Source organism: Opisthocomus hoazin, chromosome 3 (genome assembly GCF_030867145.1).
Source record: "Opisthocomus hoazin isolate bOpiHoa1 chromosome 3, bOpiHoa1.hap1, whole genome shotgun sequence".
Lineage (NCBI taxonomy): Eukaryota > Metazoa > Chordata > Aves > Opisthocomiformes > Opisthocomidae > Opisthocomus > Opisthocomus hoazin.
This window is the reverse complement of record NC_134416.1, coordinates 80,179,714-80,194,018: the sequence shown is the minus strand read 5'-3', so window position 1 is coordinate 80,194,018 and position 14,305 is coordinate 80,179,714. Positions and strand designations below refer to the sequence as shown.

The following is a 14,305-nucleotide window of genomic DNA, read 5'->3' as shown; positions in this document are numbered from 1 at the left end:
ACACAGCTTCAGTCCCCAGGGGACAGGCACAGGGCATCATGGACTGCCTCAAGGGAGGAACCCAACTCCCCAACCTGGCTCCACTCTCTCTCCCAGTGCAATCGCTCTACCCCAGCAACCAGCTCCCCACCAACACGGCAAGAAGTTCATTGCAATCCTGGTAATAACCATTTTTCTACAGGCCACAGAAGAAAAGAGGCTTAAAACTTAATTCGACAGTCACGTAAATAGGGAAGATTAATTTTTAATACAATATTTCTTGCTTTAGGTTTACTTTAAAATTCCTGATTATTTTCTACATCGCCACTTGTAAAATTCCCAACAAATAAAGGCCCCAAGGCAAATCATGTTACACCCTATACAATCACGACAGAGGGCTCCTTCCCTGCACTGAATCCTACTTTGTCAGAGAAATTTACCTGAAGGACACAATGAATCCTGAGAGATTATACACAGGTTAAAAATCTCATGCTAGTCAACTATGAGATATTCGAGCGTTTTTTATTCGTATCAGGTGGCTCCAGAGGAACACATTTAATTTTAAATACGGCTGAAACTGAAGATTTGCAAAGCTAACACTATAAAGTTGCTATATGAAAATTAAAAACAAAATTTAAAATTGCAACAAAATTAAAAGAAAATCCATCAGCCACCTGCAAATATGTTTCTCTGAACATGCAACATTTTAAACTCTTTTTGGTCTGTTTCTTCTCGTTTCACCAATTTCACTCAGTCTTCATTAGCAGCCTTATTATATACAGAATCTTCCTGCTAAACTCAATCAGTTGGTCTATTTTTTCTTCCTGTAGCTTGCTGCAGATCTCTGAAATAATCTGTACTAAACACCAACCTACTTTTGTCTCCTCTTTTCACTTTTTATTTTTTTTTTCCAGAGTTCTGTTAGCCCAAGAGTTTGGGAACTAATATAATGAGGGAAGCTAAACTTCTACACAGCTATTATGGGTGCCCTCCTAGTAGCTGTGCTAACAAGATTCATCACCAAATATAATGGCAGCCTTCTCCGAGGCAAGACAAAGGTACCGTAATGAGCTAGGCAGGAAGCGGAGGCTCCGATCTCTGCGTAAGAGCAGTCAGTGTAAATCTTTCTGGCACTAATGGTGGGGTTTTTTCTAAGGCTGGAGAATGATAACAACATTTACACAAAGCATGGGAATTCATGAATGTCTGGCAGTATTGTCCCTACAATAGAAACAACACTATCTGTTTTTCACTCTACATTTTCAATTCAGTACCAGCTGGATTCTGCAAAAACACGGGTTAGTTCTGATACACCAAATAACCGACTCCTCACAGCCAGATCCCACAACTGAAGCCTATCAGAAGTAGCACTGGCTGTTCCTAAACACGCTCCTCCTTAGCTACAGAACGAATAACAAAATCGCCTCAACCTCTCGTGCCTATCCTGAGGCAGATACAACAGCAAAGATATTAAAAGCAAGTAATAACAACAGTGATGAAGAAAAGGAGTGCTACACAAGATTTTTTCTCTGGGCTAAATCTTGGGCGTTGTAATACTTCATCTAAGCCCATATTCATTCAAAAGTCTGCCTGTATTTACACGGACTTGTATTTTTTGGACTCAGGCAGTGTGCTAGAAGGGTAGTTTCCACCACCACTGACATTTACCATCTCTGCAGAAGTTAGTGTATTAGTTATTAGCCAGCAAGGTACAGCAGAGCATCTACCTCAAAAGCAGGCTGCAGTGGGATGCAAGTTGGCAGCTGCTCTGGATCACAGAATGCTTTGAGTTGGAAGGGACCTTATAGATCAGCTAAGTTCCAACCCCTCTGCCATTGGCAGGGACACCTTCCACTACACCAGGTTGCTCCAAGCCCCAGCCAACCTGGGCTTGAACACTTCCAGGGTGGGGGCAGCTACAGCTTCTCTGGGCAACCTGTGCCAGTGCCTCACCACCATCATAGCGAAGAATTTCTTCCTTATACCTAATCTAAATCTTCCCTCTTTCAGCTTAAAGCCATTACCCCTTGGCCTATCACTACATGCCCCTGTAAAACGTCCCTCTCCAGTTTTTTTGTAGGCTGGATCCCTCCAGTTTCTGTGGGAACAAGTTGTCTGTACATATAGGCAGAAAACCTAATTCCAACTGATCCGCAACCACAGCATCTTCATCGTCTCGCTACAGGCAAGATTTCTGACAATGACCAAGCAAGAAAAGCCCAAATGATGAGCTGGCTGTTGACAAAGGACAGCTGTTGGCTAAAGCAACTCATATCAGCATTTTATTTCTGCTGCCGAAGCCACCTGACTGTCGAGCCAGACGTACCACAATGTTTGGCTCAGCTCTGTCTGCCAACGGCTGTGACAGAAAGCACCAAGTCCAACAAGAGCCAAGTGCGCCTCAGCAGAGGAAGGCCGCATGTGAATGTGTTAAGAAAAGAAAGATAAATCTTTCATCACAGACCCATGGCAAAACACATGTGTACAGACACCGACAATAACCCCACACCCGGGAAGTGCTAGAATTGCATGTCTAATGCTTCCACTCAAAGTCAAGGTGACAGAATGCCTCTGATTTATGCCCAGCTTCAAAATCCTAAATAAGTAGTAGCTACACAATCTGAAAAGGTACATGTCAAGTACTAATAAAAGGTACTACCCATAAACTTCACGTCCGGGACTAGAGTTGGCACTATTTGCTGCTTGCTAGAAAAACAAACAGAAAAATGAGCTCAGAAACACACCTCAGCAAAAAAACCCAGAACTACAGAGCAAGATGAGAAACAGCAGTGGCACGGCTGGCAGGTTAAAGTCCCCCCTGAAGTCCGAGAGCAAACAAATTCAGTTGGGCTTACGGTTTTCTGTTGCATGGTGTATTTTGCTACCGTACTTCAACGCGGCAAGGCCGCTCCTCGGCAGCGCAGGGAAATCCGTAGGACGGGCTCGCCTTGCTACCGGGACACATTCAAGGTTAACCATGGTGGCCCCGTACAGCGGCGCACTCAGCCAAGAGGGACGGGGACTGCGTGGGGAGAGAGGAGAGCCAGCAGCGTCCTTCGGGACGAGACAGGGAGAACGAGTGCTGGAGCCCATCGCCCCTACGAAAGGCCTCGAAATGGCATCTCCCCGCGCGTGCACGTGTTTCGACTAAAATCACTGCTGAGCTCCCCAGCTCTGCCACTCACTACTGAACAAGGGACAAACGCTGCAGGCTGCACACTGCAGAGAACCTGTCACTGTGAAATTAAATTAAAGACTTGTGAGTGCTAAATGTTTTGCAAAGCAAAACGTGGCTGAGAAGGCTACAGTTTCTTTCACCTCCACACTCCACTCCTGAAGGGAAAAACAGAAAAGAAAAAAACAGCATCACCTGACCCATCCCAAGCACGCTCTCACTGCCTCCTTCTCTTGGTGTTTTTTAAAGATGGTAAATCATTATTTTGATCGTTTCTTCACTTCCTTCCTTAACTCTTCAGAAAATGCCACATAGTTCAGATACATTCTTCTTCTCCAAGCCTAAAGGCTTTACTACAGCTTCTGAAAGGGCTGCTAAAGAAAATAACCAACTGGCTGTTCATTAAATGCCAAATCTTGGCTGGCTATTGCTAACTTTCAATAGGTAGCTGAAAGAGTATCTTTTCCTTTACATCAGTGGATATTAGTATTGTTCAGCTGGATGAAGCTTGCTCTTTCCTATTGCATTTAATTTATGAGGTAGCTTTTGGGGAATAGAGGTAAGAAATCCTAGTTCCTGCTCTCTGTGTTTAGTACCTTTATGAAATTTGCCCAACTCGCAGAATCATAGAAAAGTGAACACTAAATACTGGCTTAGATATAAAAATACTCATTGTTCAAGTAAGTGAGTTTATCAGCATACCTACACACAAGCAGTTATTGAACTATTTCTAGGAAAAAATACCATTCCATCTGCACTCAACCTTTTACATCTGTTTCACATGAAACCTGCCTATTTTAAAGACTCCTCACCTGACAAAAAGTATTCTCTGCTCCCAAATCTTTAGAAGGTGTTCTTTTAAAATAAAAAGCTGAACAGTTATAAAGCATCTGCTTGTGTAAAAAGAGTGATTCAGCAGGAAACATGTACTTGAAATACCCTTCACAAGAAAGAGCTTATTCACGCAGGGACAGTTGGCAGGGATATCTCAGTCTCCACTTGAATGCTCTTTTTCCAGCTTGTGTTGAAGGGATTCAGATGCCTGGGAGGAAGCTAATCACCATTTTTATAGGCTGTGGAAAGCAGGGTCTGGTTTAGAATTGCAAGTGCTTGTACCAAAGCTCTCCCAGTGAAAAGCAAAGGGCTATAAGTTAATGTTCAACAGAAACCGGCAAATCTGCTGTGCGCCCTGAGCAACGTGGTCAGGTACGAATTGGAAGCGTCAGCATAAAATAACGTAGTAAGTATGGTTGCTCAGAGTTCAGCTGCAGCGTTTAGGGCACACCACATTAAAGGGAAAAAGGCCAGGAGCACCTAACAAACGAAATATTTTAGCCAATTCTAGTCCTTCTGATTTCCGCTCGCTTTAAGTATACACCAAACCAGCTTTGTTGCAAGCCTATCAGTTTTCCTTAAAATTCTTGTGAAACATGCAAATAAAAGCTTTAGATCTGCTAGTCAGTAGAAGCTGAATCAGTAAGTAATATTGTACATAACTGGAAGCAAAATTTGCCACAGTCTGTAGCAAATATCTTTATCACCAGTATAATCAAGACATACCACCAAACATTAATTTATTAAATGCAAGCAGTGGTCCTGCAAGTTACTTCTGGATACCAGTTTACTCTTAAGATTTTCACTGAAGTCAATGCCAGCAAAGCTTTAATATAAATTAATGGATAGTATAGTTTAATGTATGGGTAAAAAACCAAAGGAAACAGCTGCCACAGAAACCCACTTTTCATTAATAATCTAGCCTTCCTATTCATTGTGTGACTGATGTGACTGCATCTGAGCTAGTTGAGACCATGTCACAACTCCCTCTGAAGCTCTTTGTCTTTCATTTTTCTATGTACTATTCATTAATCAGTTACTGGAATATGTGGCAGTTCTTAAAACCCTTGTACTTTCAAGTTATTGGACAAGAATGTCTATTTCATAAGTTATGAAAGACTGTAGATGCTCACACTTGGCGGCAGGTTATCATACCTGCAAAGCACGTCACTTCCCCCCAATGCTGCAAAGAGATGAAGGTGCTGCAGCAGCACTAAAGGCCACCTCTGGGCATTCAGGCTTCAGTTCTTAATCCACGCCACTTACGTAACAGGGTTTCATGGTCACGGGGGTAGGCAAGACTAATAACATTCTAAATACCTACTTCAACAAAATCAGGAAGATTTTAGAAATACTGAATCCGACTGCTGTCAGCCAGCTGACAGAAAAAAAAAGTCTCAATTTGTGGGTGCAAAAGTGATCTTTACTTCAGAAAGTATTGGGAAAAACGTTAACTGGGTCTTGTTTCAGAAACAGGCATTAAACTACCAGTGCCTCCTATGCAAAACATTTTCTTTAAAGATAGCTGTTTTGTAAATTAATTTGGACCAGTCTGCATACAGACACTTGTCTCGGTGGCTGAGGCAGAGCCACACATCAGGGGACACTGTACGGATCTTCCTGCAGTACTACAATATGGACAGAGGAAAAGAAGGATCTGAAAAGCAAGTAGGAAAATGTCAGGCCACAAAGCTGGCATTTTGCCATTAAAATGCAGTATTACCTAGCTCTTCAATAAATGTTCAGACTTCTTAAGCAACAGCCACACATACTTTAACACCTGAACTTTGACCACACGGGATTTATGGGATCCCCCCCCCCAAATCCCCTGATTAAAGGGGGATATTTACCAACAGCTTCATAAGAAGTCACATATATAATCTGCTCCAGGATTTGAGCATCCCAATGTAACAGTGCCATCCTAATGTGAATGAAAAAGGGAATTTATGAACTCTGTGCTATATGGATGCAAGCATGCCACAAGACACTGCCTGTGCTACTAGGAGTTTCAGATTGGATAATATGGCAACCTGTTACCTTCTATTTTCAAGTCAGATCAAAGCTTAAAAAACTGGAAGGCTTGGGGAAGGGAGTACATGAAATACAATCCTCGTTATATTGTGGGACTTTTGTGAAACTTAAATAGTCTTGAGGATCTCTAGGTCATGAAATTCCAGTTTTGCTGCCTTTGACAAACGAAACAAGCTGAATTTCTAAAGGAAAAGTTAAGCATGTGAAATTTCGTAAATATTTTAAGTAATGTGTTCATGATTGTTTTTGTTTCAATAGCTTTGTTCTGACTGCAATACTATTAGCTGTTGCACTGAAGAGACAACATTTGAAAATGACCATCACGGACTTGGTTCCAAATTAAGCCATCAGGAACCCTGAGGGTAAGTGGGTTCACTGGTTAAGACTGCACTCTCTACTGTTAATTATTTCAAAGCCAAAAACCCAACGCTGAGCCAAAACATCCCTGCTATAATAGTAACAGCCTTTTTTAGGTATCTGAACAGACAGAAATTGGCAAAGAAAGACTTCTAAGATTTATTTTAACTTTTTATGTACGGTCCTGTTGAATTACAGAAGCTAAACTTCGGCAATAGCGTTACAATGCCTAGTTCAAGACTTTCTTTCCCCAAATGAGTTGATTTCTGTCATGCAAAGCAAGTAAACGTACTTTTCTTTTCTCCTACTGCAAAAGTTGAGCCACAGCCCTGAACCCTTCCTATGGCAGTCAGAGATTTTTTAAATGCAACTTCAACATTACAAATGCTGAATTCAATTTCAGTACTTCCCTCCTCCCCGCTCCTAAACACAGGAGACTATCCCTACCACCCAGGCTAGCAATCCCAGTTTGGGCTACAAGGCTTGAAATGCACCACAAATTCTTCATCATCTTCATCTGTAGCTCAAAGGACAGTTGTGATGAAAACCGGTTTCTTCAGCTCTCCTCCTCCAAGCATCCAGAACAATTTTTTTTTCTTTAAATGAGAAAGAGCAATGGCAACATGGAGGCAAAACAACCTCTGCATTCCCCTAAGGAGCCTGGATTCCCACCGACTGTTCCTTACCTTGGTGATTCAGGGAGATGCGGTTAGATGGTTCTTGGAAACCCGGCTCCACCAGATCCCGCCGACCATGAGCCGAAGTCTGATCTACATTGTCCTAAAAACAGAAGAGTAGAAAATCTTGTGAAAACCAGCCATTCTGTACTCCCCACAAGCTACACTGCACAGAGCCAAACCGCCGATACAAAAAAAAAAGAAATTCCTGCCATACCTCTTGAAAGAAGAAACCAGTGTCAGAGAAGGGCGGGGGGCAGACGAGATTACAGGGGGGACACTAGACTGTCACATTAATACATGTGGCATGAATCCAGAATCAATGACTATGCCGTTGGCTCACCTGTATATCAGTCTGCATTTCAAACTTGGAAATAGTGATGCAAATGCACTTCCTAGTTTAACAAAAGTTTCTTCTTTAATCAAATTATGCAGAGGCTTGGAGTTTTGTTTTGTTTAATTCAAAATCTGCAGCTTAGAGGTTTGTAACTAATTAACTGGACTGAAACAGATTCGGTAGTGAACAACTAAACCTCAAGAGGAATCAGAAGTTCAGTTTTAGATAAACATCCATGGCTCTGGATGCCAATCTGTTTTTGGGGTGTTTTTTTTTTTTCATACTAGAACTCTCACAAGATCAGGTTTCAAGAAGTTTTAACAGACTGAATTTGGCTAAGTCTAAAATACCACGGTTTCTCACAGATCTTGCCAAAAGACGATGACTAGGAGAAAGAGGAAAATTGAAATATAAACAAAAAATAAGAAAAGCAGGATGAGTCACATTGAGTTCTAGAAGCACGAAAAAGAAATTTAGAGCAGGTACACAGTTTTACAAAGTTAGCATACCTTTGCGTACACCAGTTAAGGGTGGGTATGGAAAAACAGAAGCAAGTGCATAAAGTTGACTGCATAGATATATCACCAATCATAAACTGCTGCGGTGATATACATGATTGTATATGTGTTCCTGCTGTGCCCAAGGGGTGGGATAATTACACAACGGCATGACTTTCATTTATGTCAAAACATAGGAATGACCCTCATGGCAAACGACGTGGTAATTGCGGCAGAGCCATAACACGCACACAGCGAGCGACAATTCAGCTACGTGCAACCATGAGCTCTCAGCCCAGCATTCCCACTTTACAGCATATAAGCTAATGCTCAAAACCATAATGGATGTAGTGTTTGGGGGTAAGAACTGTATATAGCTATACAGCATATGAAATAAATTGTCTCTTCTTCCATCTCAAACAGCAAATACTTGAGCTTTTGATTCAAGTACTCAAGCACCACTCATGAGTGCCTTCAGCATCAGGGATCGATTCAGGAGCCTGCAGGTGTTTACAAGACAAGAACTGCCAACAGTGGTATGACTGAGGGAGGTTTTTACAAGTAAACAATATATGATAAGATACATATGGCATCCATCTATCTATGCCACATACAACTGGGACCCCTCAGACTTCTGCCTCCATATTGGCTACCTCCCCTTATAGCTCTTTACATTCTTGACACTGATTTTCATCACACTGGCTGTTGTTTCACGAGCCACACCGAGCTAATCTCACAAGTTTTTGTAGTTGCTTCTGAGAAATAATAAAAAACAAAACAACACAAAACAAAACCAGATCTCCTGTCAGCATGACTGTATTTGTTCTTACTTTCTTGAAACAGCAGTATTTGCTAGCTCTTTCACTGGAGCTAACTGAACATGTATTGGGAACAAGCAACTCATGAGCTCCTGTCTGTCAAAGCCCTTGCAACCGCAGGGTATTGCATCCTAACATTACTACCGCCTTTTGGCGCACTAGTCTTTTTCACTGGATGTATCTCATTTTCCCTGGGACACCACACAGCCAGCACCGACCTGCCACACAACCTCTCAATTTTAAATTTCAGGCAGGAAGTTTGGGACTTGCAGCATGAGAAGGCAACTGTGGAAAGCACGTACAAAATTAAGAGTCTGTTCCTCAAAAAGTTTAGTGTAATTCTTTCAATGACTCGAAGGACAACAGGAGGAGGAGATGCTTATCTAGCAAAAGTTTCAGTCAAAACTTCAAGCTGAAGCTGGTTGCTCTCAGTACAAAGGCTGAGAGGTGAGCGTGGTGGGCATAGAGAATGCAGCAGACCAGCCTTCCTCCTAGCACAGAGCTTTTCTTTGTGTGTTTCCCTCCCTGCAAGTCAACATCATGTATTTTTATCGGGTAGCTAAAACCCCACAGATGCAGTTTAGCAGCACTAATACCACCTCCCAGGAACAAGCGCAGGTGTCCAGCGCGTGGACGCAGTTCCACATTGCCTCTTCGCTGGGAAGAGCGACAGGACATCCCAAAAGAAATGAAATGTGCAACAATAAAATCAGTTTTAAGCTATTTGTTACACACTTAAATGTGTTCTAAGTTGCCCCAAGACACAAAAGTCCCCACTGGAAGGTAAGATTCTTGCAGTGCTGTGTAGTAACAGAGGTGAGATGAGGCTAAGATGCACCTTTTTACCTTTGGGCTTCCCACAGCAGGAACACACAAACAACTGAGTACTTCAGGCTTACAGCTGGCTGCAAGCCCATAACTCTTCAACTAAAACAGTTTAGTTTTGTTTTTTTAACTAACAATTGCCAATAATTCACAGGAATAGGATACACCCTCTCTAGAATCACTTTACAGCTGTACCAGAAGATGCTGAGAACCACAGGCCTTATTCACAAAGTTTAAGCCAAAGCCACGGTAAGATATATCGCAGTTCTCAGAAGCAGAGGTTTCAATGACCAATGATGGCCGGTGCTGCCTTTACAAAGCTGACGGCCCTGCCTGTTTCGTTAGGTGCAAGCTCCTGCCTAGAAGGTTCCCCTGTAGCTGGAGGAAGGCAAGGAGCCAAAGGTTTCCTCTGGGCGCTGAGGGCCAGCAAAACCCAGGTGCTAAAGCAAAGCGACAGCAGTGCATAAACAAAGCCACACCTGTTAAAGCAATGCGGGCAGCAGAGGAGAAAAGGTAAGGGCGGTGCGATTTAAAGAGCTCAGGGTAGTTTCACATGACCCTCCAGAATCTGTTTGTGTCCGTTGTGCACAGACAAACGGTGGCACTTGGCCAGCTGCAGCAGAGATCAGACACTGGAACAAGGTTAAAAGAAGAAAAGGAAAAAAAACCACCACACCCCAACTTCTGTAACTGTGCGGTGCCAGTGACCGTGCTGTCAGGCTGCGGCTTGGGGCCATGGCCGAGGCCCTTGGCAAGGTGGACACCTGCTCTGGGCCACCTCCATCCCCCCGCTGCCGCTGAAACCAGGCTCCCGGTAAGCCATGCGGCTGCTCCGTGTTTTAATCCCCAGCTCTCCCTCCTCTTCCAATAAATGCTCTCAATATGAAATTAAGGCATGTTACTTAACTTACTGTACCATCCAGCTATTGCAGTATTTTTAGAAGCCAGCTGAGCATTAGCCCTCCCTGACTTGTTTGCATGTACTATTTTCTCCATCAGTCAGCGTCTGTGACCAAGCAGGATTTAACTGAGCGACTAGCAAGAGCGCTAGAAGGATCTGAAGCAGGGTTTATTTTTTTTTTTTACACAGTCCTTTAAAGTATTATAGCATTTCATACAGCCAAACGTACTGTCCATATAGGTTAGATTTAGTGTCCTTTTGCAAACCTCCACTGCATGATGCAAAATGCAACATGCTTGCAGCGCATTAAGAGCCAAAGTCCACTCATAGACAGTGTTATCTCTACATATCGGTAACCACGACAATCCGAATTTATCTTTCAATCTATAACCAAGCCTTTCAAGTCACACTCCAACTATGACACACAGTGTTTGCTGCTGTTTGTGCTAGCAAGATAAGCATTTCAGTTATCAAAGAAAACATTAAATCTGGTGTTTTAATCAGAGAATCAGACAGCCATATACTATAGCAGCTCTGCTGTCTGCACACGTGCTCTTTAATCACTTCTTTGGCTCCAAGTGCTACTGTTCCCACCGGCAGTTTAGCTCAGAAGACTATTTATCAGCACCAGACACAGCATTAGTATTAGGCTGACCAGCATGCTGCTGCTACTCTATTGCTGCTGCAGGAAAGGTTATCCAGTCAGCCATTTAGGATAATCTTACAGGTAAACAGGGCTTAGAGAAGGGAGGAAGCAGATCCAAAAGTACAAAAAACAAAGTATCATCTGCACTTCCCCTCTCCGTCTTCCTCTGCAAAGAAAGGGACCCGACATTAACAGAGACAGAGCAGCTTTCTTTACAGGTCTGGAAATCCCCTTTTACTGAAACCTTCAACTTTTTCCAACTTCAGCAGTCACTGGAAGTTCATGAGATGAAGGCAGGCTACAAGTGTCAGCACAGCTTCTCGGAAGCTCCTGGGAGCACAGCCAGACCAACGACATCCAGACCACCGAGACAACAGCCCCTGGTTTTGGATTTACTGTAGCTGCCTGCAAACCCACACAGCCGTGCCCCTGAACAAGAGGTTCAACTGAGCAAGAGTCACGCGTACCCATGCCAGCAGCCCCACAGCGACAATTTACGATCATGACACACTTCTGATGTTTGTACACCATCCAGCACAACAGAAAGTCAAGCCAGACATGCTGACGGGTCCTGCCATGGCTGAGGAGACTACCGAGGCAGATACACCTTGGTCCACACACAGGCACTCCTGCCACGCCAGGGGCTCGCTGCCTACCCGGCAGTGCTACTTTATCACACCGAGGTAGATGTCTCAAGACCAGTCGAGTGTAAAAAGCAAGTTGGTCAGGTCATTACTTGAGCTTTACTTTGTTCAGGCAACTTGTATAAAGCTAAATGAAATACCTTCTGCTAGCACAGGTTGAGGAAACTATTGCAAAGTGTTCAAGTGGTTTCCAAAAAAAGTAATTATTAAAATTCACTGAAGAGGTGTCCACCAAGGGCTGTGAAAGAGCGGACAAGGCTCCAGAAGCAGGAAAGGGATACTTCGAGAAATTACACTCTTTCTTTGTATCTGCAACATGTTACCCTTAGACAAAGGATACAGAGGTAGACAAAAATCTCTTTATCTGACCCAGTACTGCCATTCTTTACGTGCTTCTGGAGTTTCCTTAGGCAATAAACAGATTAAGTAGCATTTCTTCTGAGGACCACTTCATATGATTCTTCACTTTCCAAACAAAAGATTATCTGCATGTATATGAAGTAACTGTTTGCATTGTTTTCTAAGCTATGCTGCTTCTTTCTGCCATGAATTTGCAGCTTCGCTTTACTAAAAGCATCAAATGTACAAGGAGGAGAATAGACTCAATTATGGTAAGTGTCAAGCAGCCAGCTATTCATCCAAGCAGTTTCCTATAGCTTACTGGTATCTGCAGCCATCCACAGTTTCTATTCTGTCACTCAATTTTACTATTAGCCCTGTGAAGGCAAACACATAGGCTGTTACAGAAGAAATCCACCTAACAAACGCAGACCAGTGTTCAAGCCCTAATCCAAACTCCACAGTTTAGATCAATTAGTAATGCATATAATGCTCCTTTCTTACAAGATTTAAGTCACTGGGCTTCTTAGTGGCTAAATAAGGGAGCACAGTCCCCTAACAGATACCTGTTTGGTACAACATATTTTTCAGCCTGCTGACACCCCAGAGCTTGAAATCTGTCCCAAGCACAGTTGTGAGGGAAGAGCAAGACTCTTGGGTTTGTCCAAAGTCACGGCTTTACAAATAATTTCCAGCTTACTGAAACGCAGTTCTTTTTTTTTTTTTTTTTTACTGTCTTCTCTCAGAGCTCCATTCACGTCTTCCCTGGGCCAGTGCTTAACATGTCGCAGAAACAAAGAAAAAACAGGCTTTGCTCACCAGGCAAAAAACTTTAAAGTGCATTCTCAGACAACCCACATATTACATAATTAAAGACCTGTAACTAGGTTTCCTGCCTCTTAACTATAGTCATTTGACTAGGTAAGAGCCAAGTGAAAGGCTCTGTAAGTCAAGAGAGTAACCGTGAATCCAGAATTTTAGCATTCCCATTGCCAAGAGAGCTTGTACAAACAAGGGCTTAAAATAAAGCCACTTAGCTTTGTCAAAATTCAGGCTCTCTCTCCTGAAGCAGCAAAGCCACTAACTGCAGGAATCCTCCCGATTTTACAGTACTGGCTGTCAAGACAGAGCGCGATAACCCTAGAGACCAGGAACAAACAAGCCCAGCTTGGGATTACGGGAGCAGCAAAGGCATCAGCACACTCCTCCCGACACACTACAGCACGCCGGATCCCCAGTGCCACAAATCACCGAAAACATGCGATAACCTGGCAGGGCGCAGAGACCTCCTGCTGTCTCCACTTTCAGTCAACGCTCACTAGACTCACCAGCCCACCACGCAACATATACAACAGCTACAAGAAACACAACATAACCAGGAATTAGCAAAGAAAGCAGGAAAATGAGACACTGACAGGCAAGACAGACCTGCATCCGTGGTCTATGGCTCTGCAGCAGCAGGGAATTTGTTAAATGAATCACAGGAATTATATTACATCCCATGATACAGAGGAAGGCAGAAAGGCTTGCCAGTCTGACCTTGGAGGAACTTCTCTCCCGACCCCTGCCTGGGTTTCAATAGCCCACAAACCAGAAAGTCCTTCAATTCAGTGAAAAACTGGGGGTTTGGACTCCATCATCAACAGCGAAACCCCACAGTGTCACACCCCCAAGTCACTGAAGTGTTTCTTCTCCTACATCAAGGACAAAAAGCTTCCTTAAATACATGGACTGATATAGTTATACAATATACAGCTATAGCTGAGCGAGAAAGTTATTTTTCTGAAGGTGTTTCAGATTTATTTTGAGAAGTATTATCAGTTATGTGACTTGTTATTAACTGCACTGCAAGTGCTACCAGGGCAGTACTGTTGCACACCAAAATACTGTTACTTGCTAGCCAGCCTCTTCCTTTCTTTCAAAAACATGGCTCTTCACCACTCCCCACCCCACCCCCCCACCCCCCCCGGAAATAAATAAATAAAAATCTGGTAAGAGCTGGACCATGAATAGCAACCTCCAAGACTATCTAGTAGCAGCAGTTTATTCATAAAAGGCTTTTCCCCAGTAAGGTAGGAGTGAGCACACCATGTTAGCTGACAGCTTCAGTAGTGCAATTCCACAGCACACACACACTGCCATTACAAATTCAGCTTCTCTAGGCTGGTCTTTGCAAAACTGGTATTAGCAAGGTTTTCAACACTACTGAACCCAGAATTTTGCAAGAACTATGTCAAATTAAATT

At 43.1% G+C, this 14,305-nt stretch overlaps 1 protein-coding gene across 6 annotated transcripts in view; it reads right to left on the bottom strand.

Annotated features, from left to right (window-relative positions):
* GRB10 (growth factor receptor bound protein 10) overlaps positions 1-14,305 on the bottom strand; it is a 149,826-nt gene that overhangs the window by 80,275 nt on the left and 55,246 nt on the right. For 5 of the 6 annotated variants that reach the window (XR_012763494.1, XM_075416753.1, XM_075416756.1 and 2 more), the window contains one exon: positions 7,063-7,156. Coding sequence is in view for 4 of the 6 variants with exons in the window: in XM_075416753.1 (XP_075272868.1) it covers positions 7,063-7,156 (94 nt within the window). In the remaining 2 variants the exon portion in view is untranslated. Of the gene's footprint in view, positions 1-7,062; positions 7,157-14,305 lie in introns of those variants that run through there. The other variant, XM_075416757.1, reaches the window with a different exon arrangement.